This window comes from Chlorocebus sabaeus, chromosome 6 (assembly GCF_047675955.1).
Source record: "Chlorocebus sabaeus isolate Y175 chromosome 6, mChlSab1.0.hap1, whole genome shotgun sequence".
In the NCBI taxonomy this organism is placed as follows: Eukaryota; Metazoa; Chordata; class Mammalia; order Primates; family Cercopithecidae; genus Chlorocebus; species Chlorocebus sabaeus.
In genome coordinates, this window is record NC_132909.1 from 44,832,195 (window position 1) to 44,857,188 (window position 24,994).

A 24,994-nucleotide genomic window follows, 5' to 3' on the forward strand; every position below is an offset into this window, starting at 1 on the left:
TGTGACCCTGTAAACACCACGGTCCCCGACACGCAGAGATGGTACTGAAGCCCAGTCACTGACAACAGAATCATCCACGACGTTTGATGTTTTATATCATATCAATAACAACGTACCGTACAAAACCTGCCTCCCAGCTCGCCGGGCAGGCAGTGTGGTGGCCAAGGGCAGCGTAGAAAACCAGGGCTCTTGTCCCAAAAGAGGAGAGGAAAGAGGGTTTTGCAGTCAAGGAAAAACAGAGTCAAAACCCAACATGATCGAAGAGAAGCCCTGAATCTGCATCAGGCGGAAGGGCCGTGGGCAGTGTCGCAACTTGGCCACTGCGGCGGCACCAGTACGGGGAGCTGTGATTCCTAGGGGGGGTTGGGACCAGCTCACGAGTTTATTTTTTTGAGACGGAGGAGTCTTCTTCTGTTGCCCAGGCTGGAGTGCAGTGGCACGATCTCTGCTCACTGCAATCTCCATCTCCCGGGTTCAAGAGATTCTCGCGCCTCAGCCTCCCAAGTAGCTGGGATTACAGGCGCCCGCCACCAAACCCAGCTAACTTTCGTATTTTAGTAGAGACGGGGTTTCGCCATTTTGGCCAGGCTGGTCTCCAACTCCTGACCTCAAAAGATCCGCCCGCCTTGGCCTCCCAAAGTGCTGGGATTACAGGCGTGAGCCAAAGCGCCCGGCCTGCGAGTTTAATTATTTTTTTAGGGGTGGGGGAACTTCTCGCAGTGGCCCCATTTGTGGGGATAACTCGGTGGCGGGTTTCACTTCGGGGTTTGGAGGGGAAGTTGGAGTCTGTGGGGCGGGTCCCGCCCGGCCCCGAACGTCACGGCCGAGGTTCTCGGAAGCAGCGGAGTGAAGTTCCTTCCTGCCCTGACCCCAGGTCTATGGCTTAAAAATCAGGGTGCCCAGGCTGGGGCCGCGCAGCCCAGGGGCCCTCTGTAAACATGGCAGGTGCAGCCAGAAGGGGCTTCCGGGGCCCCAGGGGACCTGCGGTGGGCAGGGCAGAGGGTCAGGGTGACCAGAGCCATGGAGAGGGCAATGCCCGGGGAACAGGGAGATATGGGGTCGGGGAGGCAGGACCCCCAACATGGAGAAAGACAAGGACCAAGAAAGAGAGAGAGAAAAGGAGACAGGAGATCTGGAGAATGGGGGAGGGAAGGAGAGAGGGAGGGAAGGAGAGAAGGAAAGAGAAAGAGGGTGAGAGAACCCCAAACAAAAGCCAGAGCCGTAGAAATGAAGACCCCTGGATGTGGCTGGTCTGGTCCGTGGCTCCTGCCGCCGCAGCCTCCGGTGCAGACGGGCCCAGGGGCGGCTCCGCTTGGGGGGGGGTCCTCGGCGCTCAGCGGGCGGCAGGCGGCGGGCCGGGGCCCGGGGCACGTACTGGGTGCGCCAGGGTGACAGTGAGCGCGTCGTTGTGCTGCACGAGCGAGGCGTGCTGGTAGTGCAGCACCAGCTCCTTCAGCGACCCGTACAGGTTGTAGGGCTCCGCGAAGCCGAAGCCGGTGGCCGTGCGGTAGATGACGCAGTGCTTGGTGTCTCCGTCCACCCTGTGGGGGCAAAGGAGAGGGCGGGTCGGGAGGCTGGCCTCCCCGCCAAGCTTTTCCCGCCCCAGGGCCGCGTGCTCCCCTGTGCCCGATGACCCCACCAGGGACTCCTCAAGGCCTGGCACGCATCAGGCATTCAATGAGAGCTCTGGGAGGGACGCGGGGATCCCCAGCGCTACGGTCCACTCACACCACGGAGCAGGCGTAGCAGCCCCGCTGGCTGCTCTCGCGGATGAGGAAGGTGCCATCCCGCTTGCCACTCAGCATCTCCTCTGCCTGCGTGCGGTTGATCTTGCCCACGTACCAAGTGCGTTCCTCGTGGTGCGGGAGATCATCCTCGTCCTCCATCAGCGCGTACTGGCTGGGGTCGGGGCGTGGCGGGGGATGGTGGGGAGGGCCCTGGTCACTCATCTGCCAACTTCCGAGGCTCCCCAGCTGCCTGGACAATTCTTCCTCCCTGGTGAACTCCTACTCATTCTTCAAAACCCACCCCAATGGCCCCCTCCTCTGGGAAACCCTCCCTGCCTCCCTCCAGGTGGTCACTCACTCCTCAGTCTCATTTTTGATCCCCAGCCACTCGTTGATTTTCTTCTGCCGGGCGCCCTTCTGGGTGAGCCACCTGAGAAGCAACAGGAGAAAGGTGGGCTTGTGCAGTTGTGTGGGTGCTGAGCCCACAGTGGGCCTGTCCTGTGGGAGGCAGGGTCTGGCTGAGAAGAGAGGGTTCTGGGTACAATATCTCCGGTTGCCACAAGAGGGCAGTGCTGACCTGGCTCAGGGCAGCCTGAACCCAGGGTGGCTCCCCCAGCTCTGCTGGGGAACCCTGACCCACACCCCTCATTTTTCTGTTTCTGTTAATGCTTGTGGAGCCCCCCAAGAAGATGCCAGCCCAGGCACCTCATCGTCACCAGAGGCTCACTCCAGCACTGCTGGCCTTTGCACAGGGCAGCTGTAGGTTCTGTGTCTCAGTCTCCCCAGCTGTAAAAGGCAAACTTTACAAAGGGCTTGGAAATGAACTCATAAGAAATGAACTCATAACAAGCACGGTGCTTAGCATGGCACCTGGCATGCGACAGTGCCTTCCCTGAGGCTCAGGAGGGAGGTGGACACTCTGGCTGAGGTCTTCAGGAGGTTGGTGGGTGGAGGCAGGATTTGAACTGATTCGAACCCAGGACAGGGCTGCCACAGCCACCCAGCATGGTAGGATGCACAGCAGGCGATTTTTTTTTTTTTTTTTTTTGAGGCAGAGTGTTGCTCTGTTGCCCAGGCTGAACTGCACTGGCGTAATCTCCACTCACTGCAAACTCTGCCTCCCAGTTCAAGCGATTCTCCTGCCTCAGCCTCTTGAGTAACTGGGATTACAGGCGCACCCCGCCATGCCTGGCTGGTTTTTGTATTTTTTGTTTTAGTAGAGATGGGGTTCCACCATGTTAGCCAGGCTGGCCTCAAACTCCTGGCCTCAAGTGATCCATCTGCCCGCCTTGGCCACCCAAAGTGCTGGGATTACAGGTGTGAGCCATCGCGCCCAGCCCAGCAGGAATTTTTGTAGAAAGCTCCCAGCTTTCCACAAAATGGAATGGGATAGGAGTGACGCTCCCATTGCACACATGTCTAAGCTGAGGCTGATCTATGGGAAAACGTTCAAGGGGCCCAGGAGGAACCGAGTTTTGGGCCTGGTGGAGAGGAAGAGGGCTTGTGGACAGATAAGGTGTCTTGGGGCCCAGGAAGGGCCACTTGGTGGAGGGAGAGAGACTGAGACACCTGGAGCCACAGCAGTCATGGGGGAGCCGCCACTTACACGAGGTACTGGTCTCGGATCTTACGCAGCTGCATGAGGTCTGGCTTGAGGCTGTTCATGCGCTTGTCGATCTCCCGGTTGTCCGAGGCCTGGGCCCGCAGCTGCTGCTCCAGCTTCGTGCGGCTCTCGTGGATCTCAGCAATGCGGGACTTGAGCCGCTCAGAGTTAAGCAGGATCCTGTGGGAGGGGTGGGGTAGTGCAGAGACCTCAGGGTTTTATCTCAGCTCACTGCACCCTCAAACTCCTGGGCTCAGGTGACCCTCCCACCTCAGCCTCCCGAGTAGCTGGGACCACAGGTGTGCACCACCATGTTCAGCTAATATTTTAATGTTTTTTGTAGAGAGAGGTTTTGCCATGTTGCCCAGGCTGGTCTCAAACTCCTGGGCTCAGGCAATCCTCCCACCTTGGCCTCCCAAAGTGCCTGGAGTTGCAGGAATGAGCCACTGCGCCTGGCCTCCAGGATCTTCTCAAGGACCTACTTTGTACCAGACTATGTGCTTCCAGTGTCTGAGCCTAAGCATATGCTGTTTCCTCTGATTCTCTTTCTGACAAAGTCCTATTCATCCTTTAAAACCCATTTCCTTTTTTTTTCTTTTTTTTTTTTTAAGAGACAGAGTCTCGCTCTGTCGCCCAGGCTGGAGTGCAGTGGCGTGATCTAGCTCACTGCAAGCTCCGCCTCCCGGGTTCACGCCATTCTTCTGCCTCAGCCTCCTGAGTAGCTGGGACTACAGGCACCCACCACCATGCCCAGCTAATTTTTTTTTTTTATGTATTTTAGTAGAGACAGGGTTTTACTGTGTTAGCCAGAATGGTCTCGATCTCCTGACCTTGTGATCCGCCTGCCTCGGCCTCCCAAAGTGCTGGGATTACAGGCGTGAGCCACCGCGCCCAGCCTAATTTTTGTATTTTTCATAGAGATAGGATTTCACCTTGTTGGCCAGGCTGGTCTCAAACTCCTGACTTCAGGAGATCCACCTACCTCAGCCTCCTAAAGTGCTGGGATTACAGGCCTGAGCCATCACACCAGGCCCAAAGCCCATTTCAACAGACTACTCTTCGCCTCCAGGTGACTGGTCTCCTTCTACTTCCTTCCCTTCCCCGCTTGTACCGCACCAGATCCAGGGTGGGGTGGGGCAGGGCAGAGGCGCCAGACTCACCTCTGCATCTCTTTCTCGTTGCCCTCACGCCGGAAGCGCTCCAGGTATTCCTTGCTGCACTTCTCTTGAGTCTGGCCCTGCTCTTCAAAGATCTTGATAGTCTCATTGAAGGCCTCAATCGCGGTACGCTTCATCTGCAGCTCCTGGAGGAGGGGGCGCAGCTCAGCACCTCCTGGGACTCCCCAAAAGGCCCTCGTGAAGGGTAAAGGCACATCTCAACTCTGATATGGAGACTGCTCAAGTTGGTCCCTCTATCGGAGTGTCATTCTTCTAACTCCTGCTGTACCAAGTGAACTCCTATTCAGCCTTCAAAACCCCACCCCCCAAACCCTCTTCTTCTTTACATCCTCCTATAGGTATCCACAAACACCTGGACCTGTTAACACTGCTGGGAATGAATGAGAGATCTAGTTGCTACAGCTCACAGTGCTTCTTGGGGGAGACGCTTACATTTCCTTACATTGTCTCACGGACCCTTCCAACAATTCCCAACAAAGTAACAACTATTAACAGGGAAACTGAGGCTCAGGGCCAAAGCCAATTCTGAAGTTACAGTGCTCCTAACTGATCCTGGACAGTTGTTTTGTCCATTTAGAGCCTCAGCTAACACATCAGTAAAAAGGGGCAGAGGCCAGGGCTGGTGGCGATTGCCTGTAATCCTAGCTACTTGGGAAGCTAAAGTGGGAGGATCTCTTGAACCCTGAGGAGTCTGAGGCCAGCCTGGGCAACACGGTGAGACCGCACCTCAAAATTCTTTTTTGTTTGAGATGGAGTCTCGTTCTTGTCACCCAGGCTGGAGCAGTGGTGTGATCTTGGCTCACTGCAACCTCTGCCTCTTGGGTTCAAGTGATTCTCCTGCCTCAGCCTTCCAAGTAGCTGGTATTACAGGTGTGCGCCACCATGCCTGGCTAATTTTTTTTTTTTTTTTTCTGAGATGGAGTCTTGCTCTGTCCCAGGTTGGAGTGTAATGGTGTGATCTCGGCTCACTGCAACCTCCACCTTCTGGGTTCAAGCTATTCTCCTGCCTCAGCCTCTCAAGTAGCTGGGATTACAGGTGCATGCCACGATGTCTGACTAATTTTTTGTATTTTTAGTAGAGATGGGGATTCACCATGTTGGCCAGACTGGTCTTGAACTCCTTACCTCATGATCCACCTGCCTCAGCCTCCCAAAGTGCTGGAATTACAGGTGTGAGCCACTGTACCTGGCCCAGCTAATTTTTTTGTATTTTTGGCAGAGATGGGGTTTCACCATGTTGCCCAGGCTGGTCTCAAACTCCTGACCTCAGATGATCTCCCTGCCTCAGCCTCCCAAAGTGCTGGGATTATAGGCATGAGCCACTGTGCCCGGCCCATCTTTTAATTTTATTAATTTTTTTTTTTTTTACTTTAGGAGGCTGAGGCAGCCAGATCACTTGAGGCCATCAGTTCAAGACCAGCCTGGCCAACACGGCGAAACCCTGTCTCTACTAAAAATACAAAAATTAGCCAGGCATGGTGGCATGTGCCTGTAGTCCCAGATACTCGGGAGGCTGAGGCAGGAGAATCGCTTGAACCAGGGAGGCTGAGGTTGCAGTGAGCCAAGATCATGCCACGGCACTCTAGCCTGGATGATAGAGCAAGACCCTGTTTCAAAAAAATAAATAAAAAAGAGGACAGAAAGAAAACCCTTAGGGTGCTAGGGAGGACTGAGGAATTCCCAGCTGTTCCATCTGAATCTATTCCCTCTTAACTTGCAAAAGAAGCTTATTAGCACAGTCCTGGAGTGACAAAACCTCTTGCTTAATTTTTATTTTATTTTAATTTTTTTAAGAGACAAAGTCTTGCTATGTTACCCAGGCTGGTCTTGAACTCCTAGGCTCAAGCTCAAGTGATCCTCCCGCCTCAGCCTCCCAAGTAGCTGGGATTAGAGGTGCACGCCCTGCACCTGGCATGATTTCATCTTGAATAACATCTTGGTTGAAGGGGATGGAAGTAATCAAGATCCATGGTTCTATTCTGCAGATGGGAAAACTGAGGCCCAGCCAGAGACAGGCTCATCCTGGACACTCCCCAGGTCCTGGCTCAGCAACTCTTGTGAGGCTGGTTGGACCCTTCTCATCTGTCCTTTTTTGGTTTTGTAAAAGCTTGTACACTTATTTATTTTTTAATTATTATTATTATTATTATTATTATTATTTTTTGAGATGAAGTACGGCTCTGTGGCCCAGGCTGCAGTGCAGTGGCATGATCTCGGCTCACTGCAAACTCCACCTCCCGGGTTCACGCCATTCTCCTGCCTCAGCCTCCTGAGTAGCTGGGACTACAGGCGCCCGCCACCGCACCCGGCTAATTTTTTGTATATTTTAGTAGAGACGGGGTTTCACCGTGTTAGCCAAGATGGTCTCGATCTCCCGACCTTGTGATCCGCCCGTCTCGGCCTCCCAAAGTGCTGGGATTATAGGCCTAAGCCACCGCGCCCGGTCTATTATTTTTTATTTATTTATTTATTTTTTTGAGACGGAGTCTCGCTCTGTCGCCCAGGCTGGAGTGCAGTGGCCGGATCTCAGCTCACTGCAAGCTCCGCCTCCCGAGTTCATGCCATTCTCCTGCCTCAGCCTCCTGAGTAGCTGGGACTACAGGCGCCCGCCACCTCGCCCGGCTAGTTTTTTTGTAGTTTTAGTAGAGACGGGGTTTCACCGTGTTAGCCAGGATGGTCTCGATCTTCTGACCTCGTGATCCACCCGTCTCGGCCTCCCAAAGTGCTGGGATTACAGGCTTGAGCCACCGCGCCCGGCCTATTTTTTTTTAGACCGAGTTTTGCTCTTGTCACCCAGGCTGGAATATAGTGGCATGATCTTGGCTCACTGCAATCTCTGCCTTCCAGGCTCAAGCAATGTTTCCTGTCTCAGCCTCCTGAGTAGCTGGGATTACAGGTGTTCGCCACTACGCCCAGCTAATTTTTGTACTTTTAGTAGAAACAGAGTTTCAACATGTTGGCCAAGTCGGTCTTGAACTCCTGACCTCAGGTATCCATCTCGGCCTCCCAGAGTGCTGGGATTACAGGTGTGAGCCACCCTGCCCAACCTTGTACACTTAATTCTGTTTTTATTTGTTTTTAGAGACAAGGTCTTCCCCTGTCACCCAGGGTGGACTGCAGTGGTGTGATCACAGCTCACTGCAGCCTCAAGCTCCCAGGCTCAAGGGATCCTACCACCTCAGCCTCCTGAGTAGCTGGGAGTAGAAGCGTGCATCACCACACCCAGTTAATTTTTAAATTTTTTTGTAGAGGGGTCTCTCTATGTTGCCTAGAATGATCTTGAACTCCTGGGCTCAAGTGATCCTCCTGTCTCAGCCTCCCAAGTGCACAGATGTGAGCCACTGTGCCTGGCCTTATTTCTATGTTTTTAGAACAGCCCTTGGTGCTAAGTGTCTGCTCTGTGACCTGCAACCGGATGTTCATCCTCAAGTCCTCTGGGGTTGGTCGTCCTGCTCTCGGCCTTGCCACTGCCCCTCTATGCCTTGGTTTCCCTCATGTGCGGGGCCTGGAGTACCTGGGAGGTCCGTGTGTACTCTTCATAGAGCTGGTCATACTCGCGGCTCTTGTCCTGGTACTGCTGGTGATAGACCTTGAGCTGGGCGCCCACCGCCTCCACGCTGTCCTCCTTGACGATCTGGTCCTGGAGATACATGGGGGAATCAGGGGAGATGCATGGCCTGGTTGGGTCTTTCTAGGAAACTGAGGCCTGGGGCCGGCCAAGTGCTACCCTCCCTGGCTCCCAGGTCGGCACGGACCTGCTGGTATTTGGACACAGGGTAGAGGAGCCGTGTGTCCAGCTTGGCGTTGTACTGGGCCAGCGACTCGTGGCGGTAGTGATTGATGAGGTCCACGACGGAGCAGAAGGTGAGTGGCTCTGAGAAGCCGTAGTGCCCATCTCGGTGGAAGACCTTGATCAGTTTATTGTTTCCGCCTTTCCTGGTGTAGGACAGGGGGTGTTGGCACCTAGTGGGACCCAGCACCTGACTCTCAATCCCCATCCCCCCCCTTTTTTTTGAGACGGAGTCTTGCTCTGTTGTCCAAGCCACAGTGCAGTGGTGCAATCTCGGCTCACTACAACCTCCGCCTCCCAGGTTCAAGCGATTCTCCTGCCTCAGCCTCCCAAGTAGCTGGGATTACAGGCGTCCACCACCATGCCCGGCTAATTTTTTTATTTTTTAGTAGAGACAGGGTTTCACTATGTTGGCCAGGCTGGTCTTAAACTCCTGATCTCAGGTGATCTGCCAGCCTCAGCCTCCCAAAGTGCTGGGATTACAGGTGTGAGCCACCGCGTCCAGCTCCCCATCCTTGAAACTGCACATGTCCCATCATCCCTCTGAACTCCCAGTCTCCATGACCTGTGACCCCCGGCCATCCTTACAGGGACAGGCCCCCACCTGAGGGTCAGCGTGTACTCGCCCTGGATCTTGCTGGAAGCATCTCGGACTAGGAAGGTGCCATCAGGAGTGTCCCGGAGTTTCTCGTTCACCTCCTCCCTGTGGGGACATCCAACATTGGGATTGCTGAGCCACCTGGAGACCCTGATTGACCTGTGACACCTCCTTGGTCCCTGACCCCCTGCCAGCAACCTACCTTGAAATGTCCCCCCAGTACCACTCGGCATCCTGCAGGGAGGGTGGGCTCCCTCCATTCGCCAGGCCTGCAGGGGCCAGCTTTGCCTTGGGGGGTTTAGGCGGCAGCGCTGAGGGACAGGAAAACAAATGCATCCTGAGCACTGACTGGATACTGTGGCTGCCTCCCACTGCAACCGGCCTGCTGATGCCGGCAGCATCCAGGAATCAGCAATCACGGCCCTCAACGGGAAGAAATGACAGCAATATAGGGGACTCACCTGGGGGCGCAACCTCCTGTTCTTCCAAGTGTTCCTGAAGCAGCTTCTCCACCAGCAGCGCCGGGAAGTCAGGACTGGGCTCACTCCTTAGGGGGAAGGGGAGTGCGGTGAGGGCTGGGTGGGGTCTGTCTGCCCACACATGTGCACAGGCGTTTGCACGCCTGGGGATATATATGAGACGGTATGTGCAGGTATGTGCAGGGGGGAGGGGGAGATGATACAGGCACAAGTGCGAGGCCAGCTCCCTCATAGCTGTATGCAGTAAGTGCTCCATAAATCCTCACACAAAGGCGAGCAAGAGAGTAGTACTGGAGCTACGATGAGCAGAAGGGAAGGTGCAGGCTCCACCCACATGCTTCGGGACTAGGCCCCTTCACCTTCTGTCTCATGACTCAGGATCCCAGGTCCCCTCTCCGTCATCACAAGAACGCAGCTTCTCACTCACTCTGGATCCCCTCCCCTCCCTTCTTAGGGTCCAGACGCTGCTCACTCTGGCCATGCCCCGCCCACCCCACCCCAAACTCCACCCCTGCTCGCTCCGGCTGCGCCCCGCCCCTCACCCGTCGGGAGCGCCCCCTGGCGGCGGCGAGGACGGCGGCGGCGCGCGCAGCAGCAGCGGCCCAAAGGTGGCGCCCAGGGCCCGGACCGCGGGACCCAGGGCCGGGGCGCGGCGGGCCACGCGGCCCAGGTGCTGGAGCAGGAAGCGCAGCGTGAGCGCGCGGTGCAGCGGCAGCGTCGGTGGCTCCAGCGCCGGCCCCACGGGCCCCGCGGCCTCTGCGGACAGATGGCCAGGGCAGGGTGAGCCGGGCCTGGGCCCTCCCGCCCGCTACAGGTCCCTCCTTCCCCTGGGCTCATCGCCAGGCTCACCCCGGAGGGCTCTGCGCGCCTCAGCCGAGGCCTCGGGGGTCACGAGCGGTGCGGGCAGTGCCAGAAGGAAGCTCTTAATGCCGTCAGCCAAGGCTGTCACGTCCCACTGGTCCACGTCGCTCAGGGTCCAGTCTGCGGGTGCAGTGGGGGGGACATGTCCAACTCATGTATACTGCGGACCCCAGGCTCCCCCCGCCCCACCCCATTGAGGCTCCCCTTTACCTGTACGCGGTGTGGGCAGCTCCGGCCGGTAGTGAGATTCGCTGTCCAGCCCTGGGGGTGAGGGGAACAGGCGAGTCAGCTCTCAAATGCTGCCCCAACCCCCTTGAAGCCTGGGCCGGCCGCTCAAATCCCCTGCAGTCTCGCTTTGCCGCCCAGAGATAAGGGCATGGGAGGGGTGGGGAGGGAGAGCTGGGAGAGGGCACAGCACATGCAGTGGCCTGGTCATGTTCACCTTCCCATCTTCCCTTAGGAGTCACTCTGTGCCCTAGTCAACACAGAGGCCCAGGGCATCCAGGCTCAGCCTGTTTCCATGCAGCATGAGCTTGGAGGCCCTGTGAGGGGATGAGTCGCCTGTCACTAGAGGTAAGCAAGCAGAATCCAGGGGCTGCAGCCAGACTGGAACTCACCTGTCCTTTCAATGGCCTCCACAAGCTTCACCAGAAGAGGGGGCGCCACATCGGGTGGGGAGAACTGCTCAGGCAAGTCGGGGAGTGTGAGGCCTGGTGGGGGAAGAAGGGGGGGTGGCCTATTGGTGGGGTTCCTGGAAGGAGCCCAGCCCCTCTCTTTGCCGGCTGGACCTCAGCTAGGGCAGTTTGAGGCAGGGCCCAGCTCAGGCAAGTGCCTGGCACCTTGACTGCCATCTGCAGGAGGCTGTAAGACCTTGGGTAGAGGGGCTAGGAGAGGGCAGAACTGATGGGACACAATTTTCTGGGTTAAAATACCAGGAGTTCACACAACTTCACAGAACAGGTGGACTGCGCTGAATAACGTCCCCAAAAAGATATGTCCAAGTCCTCATCCCTGGTACCTGTGACCTTATTTGGAAATAGGTCTTTGCAGGTGTAAGGAAAGCAAGGATCTGTACATGAGACCAGCCTGGCATTAGGGTGGGCACTAAACCCACTGGCTGATGTCCTTGTAATAACAGAAAGCCGGCCAGGATGGCGGCTTATGCCTGTAATCCCAGCACTTTGGGAGGCCGAGGTGGGTGGATCACCTGAGGCCAGGAGTTCGAACCAGCCTGACCAACATGGCGAACCCCCGTCTCTACTAAAATCAGAAAAATTAGCTGGGCGTGGTGGTGGGTGCCTGTAGTCCCAGCTACTCAGGAGGTTGAGGCAGGAGAATCGCTTGAACCCGGGAGGTGGAGGTTACAGTGAGCCAAGATGGCACCACTGCACTCCAGCCTGGGCGACAGAACAAGACTCTGTTTCAAAAATAAATCAATAGGCCGGGTGCGGTGGCTCACGCCTGTAATCCTAGTACTTTGGGAGGCTGAGACCAGCAGGTCACTCGCTTGAGGTTAAGAGTTCAAGACCAGTCTGGCCAACATGGTAAAACCCCATCTCTACTAAAAATACAAAAAATACAAAAAAAAAAAAAAAAAAAGAGCCAGGTGTGGTGGTGCACGCCTGTAATCCCAGCCACTCAGGAGGCTGAAGCAGGTGAATTGCTTGAACCCAGGAGGCGGAGGTTGCAGTGAGCCAAGATCACATCACAGCACTCCAGTCTGGGTGACAGAGTGAGATTCTGTCTCAAAAAAAGAAAAAGAGAAAGCCAAGGCAGAGATTGGAATAATCAACCCATGCATGAGACGAATGAATGCCTGGAGGCACCAGTAGCTGGAAGGAAGGAAACTTCAGAGGGGGCACGACCCTGATTTTGGACTTCCAGCCTCCAGAAACCTGACAGAATAAGTTTTTATTGTGGCGGGGTGCAGTGGCCCATGTCTGTAATCTCAACACTTTGGGAGGCCAAGGTGGGAAGATCGTTTGAGTCCAGGAGTTCAAGACCAGCCTGGGCAACAGAGTGAGACCCCATCTCTTAAATAAAAAAAAGAGGCCAGGAGCGGTGGCTCACTCCTGTAATCCCAGCACTTTGGGAGGCCGAGGTGAGCATATCACTTGTGGTCAGGAGTTTGAGACCAGCCTGACCAACATGGTGAAACCGTCTCTACTAGAAATACAAAAATTAGCCAGGCATGGTGGCATGCGCCTGTAATCCCAGCTACTTGGGAGGCTGAGGCAGGAGAATCAGAATCCAGGAGGCGAAGGTTGCAGTGAGCAGAGATTGCACCATTGCACTCCAGCCTGGGTGACAAGAGCAAAACTCCATCTCAAAAACAACAACCACCACCACCAAAAAAAACGAGGAGGCTGAGGCAAGAGGATCGCTTGGGGCCAGGAGTTCAAGGCTGCAGTGAGCTAGGATTGTGCCACTGCACTCCAACCTGGGTGACAGAGCAAGAACCAGTCTCAAAAAAAATGAGAGGCAATGTCATTGGCCCACTTTTCTTTTTTTTTTTTGAGACGGAGTCTCGCTCTGTCACCCAGGCTGGAGTGCAGTGGCCGGATCTCAGCTCTCTGCAAGCTCTGCCTCCTGGGTTTATGCTATTCTCCTGCCTCAGCCTCCCGAGTAGCTGGGACTACAGGCGCCCGCCACCTCGCCCGGCTAGTTTTTTGTATTTTTTAGTAGAGACGGGGTTTCACCGTGTTAGCCAGGATGGTCTCGATCTCCTGACCTCGTGATCCGCCTGTCTCGGCCTCCCAAAGTGCTGGGATTACAGGCTTGAGCCACCGCGCCCAGCCCCACTTTTCATTTGAAGGAACTGAGGCCCAGAGAGGGCAGGTCCTGTGGCCAAGATTGCACAGCAGGTTGTGGCAGAGCCCAAACCTGCTATATGACTTTCAGTGGCTGCCGCAAAAAAATTACCAACTAGGTGGCTTCAAACAAGGGAAATATATTTATTAATTAATGTATTTTTTTGTTTTGTTTTGAGATGGAGTCTTGCTTTGTCACCCAGGCTGGTGTGCAGTGGCATGATCTTGGATCACTGCAAGCTCCATCTCCCGGGTTCAAGCGATTCTTGTGCCCAAGTAGCTGGAATTATAGGTGGGCGCCACCATGCCTGGCTAATTTTCGTGTTATTTTAGTAGAGACGGGGTTTCACCATGTTGGCCAGGCTGGTCTGGAACTCCTGACCTCAAGTGATCCTCTCGCCTTGGCCTCCCAAAGTGTTGGGATTATGGGCGTGAGCCACTGTGCCCAGCCCGCTTCTCCCTTCTTGATGCAAACAAAAAAGTGGATGAAAGGAAAGAAAAGCAAAATATCCCAGCCTGGGTCAGAACAGCTTCCTTCCAAGGACCATGACCCGTTTTCTTAATCATTTTGCTTCTAAAAAATTATTTTCTCCCCAAGTTAAAATTTAGAAAAGAAAGAAAATTACTGCTCCCCTTTTGGAAAACCGAAACCCCTCCCAGCGGGTGCCGGCGGCATCCTGGGCCCAGCCCCCTCCCAGCCCTGGCTTCCCAGCTCTACAGGGCCTTTTGTGTGCAGCATCCCCGCCTCAGCAGCACGCTGTCTGCCACCATTGGACGCTGCTCTGGCCCTCGGCGGGGACGCCCTGGCACACAGCAGGGGCAAGCTGGGGCCTGCGAGGCCTCCCTGAGTGATGGGCCAGGTGGCGCCTCAAGCTGGAGAAAGGCCCAGCTGCAGTGAAAACGCCAAAAATAAAAAAGGAAAAAAAAAGAAAAAAGACAAGGGGAGAGGAGGTGGGTGACATTCTGGCCGCTGGGTTGGGAAACTCAACCCTGAGAGTGGCCTGGGATCAGTTTGCAGAATCGGGAGGGGGTTCTCATCAGAACTGCATCAGCCCAACTTCACAGGTGAGGAATTGTGGCTCAGGGGCTGCAGCCTCCCCCGTGGGTGCACAGACAGGTGGGGCTCAGGTGACTTCAGCACATTTCCGAGGGGTTGGGTCGCAGCATCCCCAGGGACCAGCCCTGCTGTTTCCAGCTGAGGAAACTGAGGCCTCGAGGGGGCGGGTTCTGGCCGAGGTCACATAACCCTGGAAGATTCAGAGGGTGGGGCTGGGCAGCCGCCCCACGTGGGGCCGTGTATGGTGGCTGGACAGAGGCCAGGCAGAGGAGGGAGGTGGCTGTTACCAGGGGGAGAGGCAGATTCTGGCTGGGAGCCCGGACGGGGCCACCTCCTGCTCCTTCAGGCTGAGGCAGGACGCAGATCTGGACCCTGGAGATACCAGATGCCGGAGGCCGGGGCCAGTGTCACACCACCTCGGCACCCCCTATTCCACCCTGCGCTGAGGGACTCTGATTTGCCTTTGGGCAATGTCACCCTGGCACAAAGCAGGCCTGGCACCTCCCGGGGCTTTGGCCTCCCTGGGTGACCAACTGGTTCCAAGTGCGGCATTTGATGGCCGGCCTTGCGCTCAGGCCTGCCGGTCTGCACATAGGGCCTTTTGCTGGGCTGCTGGGAAGGTCGGAGCAGACCCTGCTGGGCATGCAGTACCCCTCGGCCTCCTTCTTGCAACCCGAGCCTCAGTTTCCCCGGCCAGAGCCCACACTCCCTGCCCATCAAACAGCAATCACTGAGTGGGCTTGGTGCCCTCGATTCTCCACATCTGGCACATCCCTGGCAAGTGGCAATGGCCAAGGGTCTTTGGGGAGGGATGTGGGGTCCTCATACTCCACTGTGCTATATGGCCTCAGTTGAACAGCCCACATCCCACTCTCCTTGTGGCTTCATTTTGGAAATCAGGGTCTCCAAAGGGGTTCTTCAAGGGACCCTGTCTGCAAAATGCAGGATAAAGCTAGGCTGAGCCTCTGAATCCTACTGAACACTCTCCATTGTCCTCAAAATCAATCCCACCAACTCCTTGAGGCCGGCGCACACTGCCCTCCCCTTCCTCCCTCCGGTCCTCCTGCTGGCTGTTCCGGTCATTAGAGTTCTACTCCACAGGCTCTGCCCTTGCTGCCCTCACTGCCTGGAGTCTCCACTCTCACATCTTTCCATGCAAGCCCCCTTCCTCATGGTATGTGTCACCTCCTAACACACTCTCATCCCTTCTTGAACCAGAAGCTCATGAGGGCAGGACCAGGCCTTGTGTCCACCGCTGAGCCTAGCACTTGACAGTAGCGAAGACATTCGTCAAATGACCAAATGTCCCTTTTCCTCCTTCCTTGGAGATCCCATTGCCTCACTAGACAGAAGAGGAGACCAAGGGTCTGAGGGGACCACCCCCCCCTTCTCCAGTTCCCCTGATGGCTGCTCACCTGGCTCAGGGGCCCCATCACGGGGCCTGGCGGGCAGTGGGCGGGGGCCCCGTGGGCGAGGGCCGGGCCGGGCCAGGGCCACAGGCCCCAGGAACTCGACGTAGGTGCCAGGGAAGTCACCTCGCTGCCGTGTGCGCTCGTTGAGGCCGGGCATCCAGCCCACGCTCTGTGGGCAGCGCTCGCCACCCTCGGCCACACCCAGTGCCTGCAAGGCCGCCCGGCTCACTACCAGCACGTCGCCAGGCAGCAGCTCCAGGTCCTCTGGCCGCTCCCGGCGGAACGGGTACAGAGCGCGGTACTGGAAACCCTCAGGGCCCGCCATGGCCGCGTGGGTGGGGTGGGCTCTGGATGGTTAGGTGGCTGCTAGGAGTCCCACTGGCCCCATTGGCTGGAGCAGGGTTGGGAGGGTCCGCTGGGTTGGCTTGGGGTGCTGGGACCTCTATCTCCAGCAGTCACAGGCGACCACGGGGGCCGCTCATGCCTCGCTTCAAATTATTCCATGACCCTTACAAGGGCCACTCGTCGCTGGGTCCACCATTCGTCAACTGGTGGGAGGGGGTTAGTGGCGTGGTGTCAGGTCACTGGGCCACTGAGTCCTCCATCAGCAGGTGAGGCTGGGGCAGGCCGCTCACGCCCTCACATGGAGGGCCATGGGCGCCCAAGGGTGGCGGCTCTGCTGGCTGCACCAGACGAGGGAGCCAAGGGTGCAGGCTGCCACCATGCTCGGCCAGCCGAGGACGCCGACCTAGGGAGACAGGGATAGGGCAGCGTTAGCCAGGCAAACTCCTCTCACCCCCAACATGGAAATGGGCCCAAATCCTGATTTGGAATTCCCTGAATCACTGGGTGACCCTGGGGTGAGTCCCTCTCAGGGCCTCAGCTTCTCCATCTGTAAAATGGGTCTACTGACAGCCTTCCCTTGGAGCTGCTGGGAGTAGAGCTCCCAAGAAACTGACCCAGGTATACTACATGCTCAGTAAATCAGTTTTTCTTTTTTTTTCTTTTTTGAGACAAAGTCTTGCCCTGTCGCCCAGGCTGGAGTGCAGTGGCGTGATCTCAGCTCACTGCAACGTGTCTCCCAGGTTCAAGTGATTCTCCTGCCTCAGCCTCCCAAGTAACATGCCACCATGCCCAGCTAATTTTTGTATTTTTAGTAGAGAGATGAGATTTCACCATGTTGGCCAGGCTTGTCTCGAACTCCTGACCTCAAGTGATCCACTCGCCTTGGCCTCCCAAAGTGCTGGGATTACAGGCATGAGCCACCTTGCCCAGCCTGTTTTTTTTCAACAGAGGTGGGGTCTTGCTATGTTGTCCAGGTTGGTCCCAAACTCCTGGGCTGAAGCAATCCTCCCGCCTTTGCCTTCCAAAGTGTTGGGATTACAGGCGTGAGCCACTACACCCGGCCAGTAAACAAGCTTTTCATCGCCCCTGTTACAGAAGGGGAAACTGAGGCTCAGAGCAGGGAGGTGTCTAGGGCCGTGTGGTAGGCCAGGAGGAAGCCAGGACCTCCACCTAGATCTGCCGGCTTCAAGGCCCAGTTGGACATGAGGGGGCAGCAGCCAGGTGGCCAGATACCCAGGGTAGGGAGGACACAATGGGGGCCACTCCGGTTGCTTTGGGAGCTCCATGGAGGGGTCAGGCCAGCTGAACTAAGAGGTAGGGAAGGAAGTCCAGGAAGAGGCCCCTGCACAAGCAAAGGCCTACAGGTGAGTCCAAGCAAATGGACCTCCGGTCTCTGCAGAGGAGGAGTGAGTGGGCTGGCAGGTAGCTCCAGCCTGGGGCCCAGAGGAGGCGCAAAATGCAGATGGGGAGGTGCTTAGAGGGAACCTTAGCCCCAGGGAGGGACAGGGAGCCAGGAGAAGGTGGGGGTACTGCAGCTGAGGAGGAGGGGAGGCTGCCGGCCGCAGGGCATTGATCATTTCCCCAGGAGCCCCAGTCTGGGGAGGCAGAGATGGGCACACATTCCCAGCCTAGCCCTGCAGGTTCAGACCTCCTGTGATGGACAGGGCTAGGGTGACGGATGGATGTGCTGTTCTGGAGAATGGATCATCACAGTGGATAGGAAGGCGCGCTAGGCAGAGGGAACGAACGGCACATGCAAAGGCTTGGCAGCGGGTAAGCTGCTTGTCAAGGATTCAGGGTGGCTATAAGGATAGGTGCTATCCACCAAGGGGCCCGAGTGTCAGGTGGAGGCTCTGAGCATCCTTCAGTCATGGAGAGCCCCAAGAGGTGTCCGAGCAGGGCGGAGGGGCGCCACATTCTCGGGTGCCCAACTTACCCACTCCCAGGTCTCTGTTACCCTCGTTCTACAGGTGGGGAAACTGAGGCCCCGAGAGGGGATGCCCAGGGAACCGCCTGGATCTGCCTGCCAGCCCGCCCCCACGCCCCGGTGTGCGCGCCCTGGGAGCAGCGCTCCCCGAATCCGGGAGGCGGAGGGGCGGGGCAGGCAGGGCTGGGGGCTCCGCGGGTGAAGGCAGGGCCTGCGCGCTCACACAGACGCGCACTTGGGTCTGCATGGACCCGACTACCCGGCTAGGGGACCGGAAATGGGATTGACCTACCCCCCGGCCCTCCTGCACCCTATTCTGCCCCGCACAATGCCTGGGCGCCCCTCGGTGCTATTCGAAGCCCCATTCCAGGCAGGGCCTCCCTTCATTTGGGGCCGCGGCTCAAGTCCGGTATCTTGGACGCGGGGAATACCCCCATTCTGCCCCGACCGTCCCAGGGAGGCTGCACCGCTGCGGAACCGAGCCCGAGGCCCCCCCCTTACCTGCGGCCCCCCCCAGTTCCCGCGGGGCCCGACGCAGCCTGGCGCTTGCGTTCTGGCTTCCACCGGGGCCCCGCACTGTCCCCAGGCGCCCCGCGTTTAAGCACACTCCCAGCCGCCCCCGCCACGAGGGCCAGTCAGGACTCACCTGGTCGCGGCCGCCACCGCCGCCGCAGTCGCCGTCACACCAAACCGAGCCCGCCCCGTGGCTCCACCGCGGCCACCGTCGCCGCAGCCGCGGGATCCCCGCCTCTGCCGCCGCCACGGTTCCGAGCGGCCTGGCCCGCCCCCGGCGGAAATGCCCGAGCGTATTCGGGCCGGGCTGGTAAACGGAGGCCGAGGCGGAGTCTGAGGGGAGGGGGCACCCGAGTGTTTCCGGAAGTAACCGAACGTAATCCCGCGGGACTGGTGGACCAGAGGGAGCCCCGAGACAGCCGAGCATTTCCGGAGGTAGCCGAGTGTAATCGGGTCGGCGAAAGTTCCGAGGCTAGGCTCGGCTGAGCTCGGCAGGGCTTAGAGACGCCCGAGCGCTTCCGGAAATGGCCGAACATTCTCTCCCGCTGGACTGGCACAACGGAGGCCGATCCCCGAGACCGCCGAGCGTTTCTGAAAATAACCGAATGCGCTCAATGCCCAATGGAGGCCTTGGGAGTTTAGACTCAGAGGGACCGCCAGCTTATGGAAATTGCTGAAGCATAGATGGTTCCGAGGGCAAATGAGGCGTTCTCAAGCTCAGCAAACAGGGGGCACTAGAGTGGGGAAAGGGCCTGCGGCAAAAAGCAGAGGTCCGAGAAAGCCGGGTTGAAGGAGTTTCCATGGCAACCCAGAGCGTCCGGAAACAGCCAACGATCTCGACCCCTACGGGCACTAGAACTTAGCGGACTTGAGCCCAGATGCCAGCTGTTTCCGGAAATAGCCGAACGCTCTCGGAGATGGGGGTGTAGCCAAGAAGGTTTGCAAGCCGCCTGAGCGCCCCGGAAGTAACGGATTGCTCTAGGGCTGGGCTGCGTTCGGCTAGAGGAAGTTTTATGGCAGAGCGCAAGCTAAGACCAGGATAGAAAGGACGCAACGATTGCTTATTTTATTATTATTATTTTTTGAGACGGAGTTTCGCTCTCGTTGCACAGGCTGGAGTGTAATGGCGCTTTCTCGGCTCGCCGCAACCTCCACCTCCCGAGTTCTAACGATTCTCCTGCCTCAGCCTCCCGAGTAGCTGGGATTACAGGCATGCGCCACCACGCCCGGCTAATTTTGTATTTTTAGTAGAGACAGGGTTTCTCCATGTTGGTCAGGCTGGTTTGGAACTCCTGACGTCAGGTGATCGGCCCGCCTCGGCCTTCCAAAGTGCTGAGATTACAGGCGTGAACCGCTGCGCACCGCCGCTTATTTATTTTATTAACATAGCTCAGGGCGTCCAGGAGGTCGAGGCTGCAGTGTGCCGTGATGGCGCCACTATACTCCAACCTGGGTTACAGAGCGAGACCTTGTCTCAAAAACATAAAAATAAGAAACATAGGCCGGGAGTGGTGGCTCACGCCTGTAATCCCAGCACTTTGGGAGGCCGAGGCGGGCGGATCACGAGGTTAACCATCCTGGCTAACACGGTGAAACCCCGTCTCTACCGAAAATATAAAAAATTAGTTGGGCGTGGTGGCGGGGGCCTGTAGTCCCAGCTACTCGGGAGGCTGAGGCAGGAGAATGGCGTGAACCCGGGAGGCGGAGCTTGCAGTGAGCAGAGATCGTGCCACTGCACTCCAGCCTGGGCGACAGAGCGAGACTATGTCTCAAAAAACAAAACAAAACAAAACAAAACATAGCTCAGGGCCCAGATGTCTGGAGGAAGCTTTTAAGGGCAGAGCTATGATGGAGTACTCATAGGTAGCAGGAGGCCACTACCAGCGATGGCATCAGGAAGAATCTCAACAGGAAACTCCTATGCAGCCCTCAAAACCCACTTGCAATGACTTTAAGCCATGGGTCTATTTCACTCCACTCCCCTCCCCACTCTTCCCTTCCTCCTTTCTCAGCCCCTCACAAATCCAGACGTTGGAGCTCATCTTTGTAAATACGGGCTTTTATTCACTGCCAGCTCCAGGATGGAAGGAGGGGGTGAGTCATGCACAGCCTTGGTCTACCCTCCAACACTAGGCAGTGCTGGGCAGGGGACTCAGAAAGGGATGCAGAGTGGGCTGTTGATGTCTGGAAAGCTCCCTCACCAGAGTGCCCAGTGGGTCACACAGCATCATGGGGGATGAGCTGGGGCTGGAGTCGGCTGTATCTGATACCAGACCCTTCATTCAAGCTCCATTGATGACAACGCCCACAACAGGGTCTGGCTGATGCTCCATTTTGCCACGACTCCTGCTGGGTGATCATGGGACAGGTTTCCGCCCCTCGCTGGGGTCTCAGCTGCTTTGTCTGTAAAATGGAGGTGATGACGCCACCTCTAGCCTTCTCAAGGCTGGCTGAGGGAGAAGCCACGTAAAAGCGCTTGGCACACAGTAGGTGCTTAATAAACAGTCAATGGGATTAGTCTTGTAAACACAAGGAAACTGAGGCACAGAGTGGGAAAGCCATTTTCCCAGAGCCACACAGTGAAGCTGAAATTCAAACTCGAGCCTCAACTGGGTTTTCTTGCTTGAACTTCATCCCAGAGAGGCTCTGACATATGGAGGGAACCCCTAACAAGTGTTTCAGATACATCACGGCCAAGGGCTCACTCTGCTGGGCCTCAAACACATGGCATCTTGTCCAGGGTAGACTAGACAAAGTGAGGCCGAGGCAGAGCCTGAGGGGAGGGGACACCGACTGTTTCCGGAAGTAGCTGAACATAACCCCGCAGGACTGGAATACTGGAGTGTGCCCCGAGACAGCTGAGCATTTCCGGAGGCTGCCTTGGCAGTGCCAGGTGAGGCCTATGCCTTCCTTTATCAGTGCCCACCTTGGGAGCGGATGACCCCTCTGCCCAGATCCGGTGAACACCTATTCATCCATCAAAGCCCCAGCTCCCACATCCCTTCTCCAGGCTGAAGCCAGGGGGACTGGAGGCAGACTCTCTATATAGAGAGTAGGCACTGCCTGGGGATGGCAGCTATGACAGTGGGAAGTGGCCTTCAGAATCCAGTCCATCGTTGGGATTACATTGTTTTGTGGGTGAGGGGAATCGTTTACGGACACTCCAGGTTGTATCCAAACTGGGCTAGTACAGGTGACTTCAACTCAATCCCCTCAAATGGGTGGGTGTGGGGAAGGGAATGAGACCAGGTAACATAAAACACTTAAAAAGTACAGAAAAACTAGAAAACACAAACACAGATGACTTGTCCAAAGTGCTTCCTTCTCAGCCCAGAGGGCAGGGCCTGCAAACAGGGTCCCAGGTGCCTGGGGCAAGACCTGGCGGCCGCCTGCAGGGGGCGGCTCAGTCTGGCTATCGCTTATAAAAAGTAATAAATTAGGCTGGGCCCAGTGGCTCACGCCTGTAATCCCAGCACTTTGGGAGGCCGAGGTGGGCAAATCATGAGGTCAGGAGTTCGAGACCAGCTTGACCAACATGGTGAAACCCCGTCTGTACTACAAATACAAAAAATTAGCTGGGCACAGTGGCGGGCGCCTGTAATCCCAGCTATTTGGGAGGCTGAGGCAGGAGAATCGCTTGAACCCGGGAGGCGGAGGTTGCAGTGAGCTGAGATCACGCCACTGCACTCCAGCCCAGGCAACAGAGTGAGACTCCGTCTCAAAAAAAAAAAAAAAAAAGTAATAAATTAGTTGCAGGGATTTGCTGCTATTTACAAAGCTACCCTTATCCCCCATTCCTGCCCCATCCAGCCCCCTGATTGACACCAGAACACAAAGGAAGTGATGTCTCCACCTCCCAGCAAGGACCAAGATGGCTTCTTGCCTTCTGGGTGTCAGGCTGGTGGCTCAGTCCCCATCCAGGCGTGACTTTACAGAAAAAACATTGCACAAGGAAACGTGTGACTTTGAGGCCAGCGAGAGACCTGGCAGGGGGATCAGTCTCTCCCGGTGGGCCCGAGAGCTACTGGCACGGCTTCCTCGCCCTCCACGGCAATCTGTGGCACTGAGGCGGGCAGCCCAGTGGCCTCCTCCTGCGGCTCATCGAAGCTAACCTCTTGCACGGCCTCCTGCTTCTTGAAGGAGTCTCGGCGCTCGGACAGGTGCAGCCGCCGCATGACCACGAGCTCGGCTTCTGGCCCACGACTGCGCCGCCCTGCCTCCCCATCCAGCCGCTCCCCTGTGCCCAGCTTGTCAGCTGACTGGCCTCGGCGCAGCCGCGGGGATCGGGCAGGTGCGGGCGGGTGCCCGGGCAGGGGTGAGGGCGAGCGGGGTGGGGGCGCAGAGATGGGCGGGCAGGCCAGCGGGGAGGGCGGGATGCTGCTGGTGGATTTGCGACGGCCAGTCTTGGGGCGGGGTGGCCCAAGCTTGGCAGCCAGGCCATGCAGGGAGCTGGGGCGGGTGTGGCCGGCAGCAGCTGGGGAGGCGGGGCTGCTGGAGCTCGGGGATGCGCTGGGTGGGGATGCAGTGGTATCTGTGGGTGATAAGTACAGGTCAGGGCTGCTGGCCTCCATGTCCCCAGTCCGGAAGTGGAGCTGTGGGACTGATGAAAACTGCTAAAGCCCACATCCTTCCATGTGGCCACCCATCACGCCTGGTTGTTTTTGTTTTTGAGACAGGGTCTTGCTCTGTTGCCCAGGCTGTAGTGCACTGGCTCAATCATAGCCTCAGCCTCCTGGGCTGAAGCGATCCTCACAACTCAGCCTCCTGAGTAGCTGGGACAACAGGTGCACACCACCATGGCTGGCTAATTTTTTTTTTTTTTTTTTAATAGAGTCTCGCTCTGTCACCCAGGCTAGAGTGCAGTGGCGTGATCTTGGCTCACTGCAACCTTCACCTCCCAGGTTCAAGTGATTCTCATCCCTCCGCCCCAAGTAACTAGGACTACAGGCATGTGCCACCATGCCTGGCTAATTTTTGTATGTTTAGTAGAGTTGGGGTTTCACCATGTTGGCTAGGCTGGTCTCAAACTCCTGACCTCAAGCGATCCGCCTGCTTTGGCCTCCCAAAGTGCTGGGATTACAGGCGTGAGCCATCATGGCTGGTTCATACCAGACTTTTCTGCCTCCTGCTCAGGGTTGTTTCCTTGGCCTAGCTCTGGTGAACTACTTACCCATCAAAGCCCCAGCTCCTACTCCCCCTCCTCCAGAAAGCCTTCTCTGTATCCCTTCTGGTTTTTTTTCCCTTTTGTTTGAGACGGGGTCTCACTCTGTTGCCCAGGCTGGAGTGCAGTGGTGCAATCATGGCTCACTGCAGCCTTGACCTCCTGGGCTCAAGTGATCTTCCCATCTCAGCCTCCAGAGTAGCTGGGACCACAGGTGTGCACCACCACATCCACCTATTTATTTATTTTTTTTTTTTGAGACAGAGTCTTGCTCTGTCACCCAGGCTGGAGTGCAGTGGCTGGATCTCAGCTCACTGCAAGCTCCGCCTCCTGGGTTTATGCCATTCTCCTGCCTCAGCCTCCCGAGTAGCTGGGACTACAGGCACCTGCCACCTCGCCCGGCTAGTTTTTTGTATTTTTTTAGTAGAGACGGGGTTTCACTATGTTAGCCAGGATGGTCTCGATCTCCTGACCTCATGATCCTCCTGTCTCGGCCTCCCAAAGTGCTGGGATTATAGGCTTGAGTCACCGCGCCTGGCCTTTTTTTTTTTTGAGACGGAGTTTTGCTCTTGTTGCCCAGGCTGGAGTGCAATGGCATGATCTCAGCTTGCTGCAACCTCTGCCTCCCGGGTTTAAGTGATTCTCCTGCCTCAGCCTCCCTAGTCGCTGGGATTACAGGCATGTGCCACCACGCCCAGCTAATTTTGTATTTTTAGTAGAGACAGGGTTTCTCCATGTTGGCCAGGCTGGTCTCGAACTCCCGACCTCAGGTGATCCACCTGCCTCAGCCTCCCAAAGTACTGGGATTACAGGTGTGAGCTACGGCGCCCGGCCTCACACCCACCTAATTTGTTAATGTTTTGTACAGATGGGGTCTCCCTGTGTTGCCCAGGCTGGTCTCAAACTCCTAAGCTCAGTGATCCTCCTGCCTCGGGCTCCCAAAGTGTTGGGATTACAGGCGTGAGCCTCTGTGCCCAGCCTCTTCTCAGTTTTCCCACCCTCCTGTCTAGTCCCATTTGTCCATGATGTTTCCTCTGCCGGGCACATCCTTCCCTGGCACCTGCACTCATCTCTGAGTACTTCCAGGTTCCCTGCTAGACACCAGGATCCTGGAAGATGTTCCTTCCGGTCATATCTTTCCCTACATCGCGTCATTCCATCCCCCATTCCATCCTCCAAACCCTTTCCTCCCTCCTGGGGCCCACCGGCCCTTGCCCCCAGCGTAGCCGGGGCGGCAGGGGGCGGGTGGGGGGGTGTACCCACCTGCCGGGACATCCGGGGCTGGGCTTCGGCAGGGAGTGGTGGGGCTGGGGGAGAGGCTGTGGGTGGGCGAGCCAGGGAGGCTCTCGCTGGATGACAGTGAGTGGTGGAGTCCAGAGGAGAAGCTGCGGCTGGTGTGAAGCACGGAGGTCTGCTTGGAGATCTTCTTGAAGAGCGACTTCCGCCTGGGGTAAGAAAATTGGAGGCTTCAGAACCCCTGCTCCTGGCCAGGCACGGTGGCTCACACCTGTAATCCCAGCACTTTCAGAGGTC

At 56.9% G+C, this 24,994-nt stretch overlaps 2 protein-coding genes across 18 annotated transcripts in view; both read right to left on the bottom strand.

Moving 5' to 3' along the window:
* Positions 1–78: 78 nt before the first annotated feature.
* On the bottom strand, positions 79–18,583 carry PIK3R2 (phosphoinositide-3-kinase regulatory subunit 2). Its single transcript, XM_037992226.2, has 16 exons — positions 18,434–18,583; positions 15,519–16,263; positions 10,854–10,946; positions 10,447–10,497; positions 10,225–10,356; positions 9,918–10,131; positions 9,358–9,443; positions 9,099–9,207; positions 8,903–9,001; positions 8,264–8,444; positions 8,023–8,148; positions 4,491–4,633; positions 3,334–3,510; positions 2,086–2,157; positions 1,729–1,899; positions 79–1,541 (listed from the first exon to the last, which is right to left on the bottom strand). Exons 2-16 carry the CDS (start codon positions 15,838–15,840, stop codon positions 1,334–1,336), a joined length of 2,184 nt encoding a protein of 727 aa, XP_037848154.1. The 5' UTR covers positions 15,841–16,263; positions 18,434–18,583; the 3' UTR covers positions 79–1,333.
* Positions 18,584–20,343: 1,760 nt separating this feature from the next.
* MAST3 (microtubule associated serine/threonine kinase 3) overlaps positions 20,344–24,994 on the bottom strand; it is a 55,394-nt gene continuing 50,743 nt past the window's right edge. For 9 of the 17 annotated variants that reach the window (XM_007995774.3, XM_073016804.1, XM_007995776.3 and 6 more), the window contains 3 exons: positions 24,725–24,906; positions 22,413–22,831; positions 20,344–20,703 (listed from right to left, as the gene is read on the bottom strand). In XM_007995774.3, the coding sequence (XP_007993965.3) occupies positions 20,518–20,703; positions 22,413–22,831; positions 24,725–24,906 (787 nt within the window). In that variant the 3' untranslated portion in view covers positions 20,344–20,517. Of the gene's footprint in view, positions 22,832–24,724; positions 24,907–24,994 lie in introns of all 17 variants that reach the window. The other 8 variants (XM_073016803.1, XM_073016799.1, XM_073016802.1 and 5 more) reach the window with 1 other exon arrangement.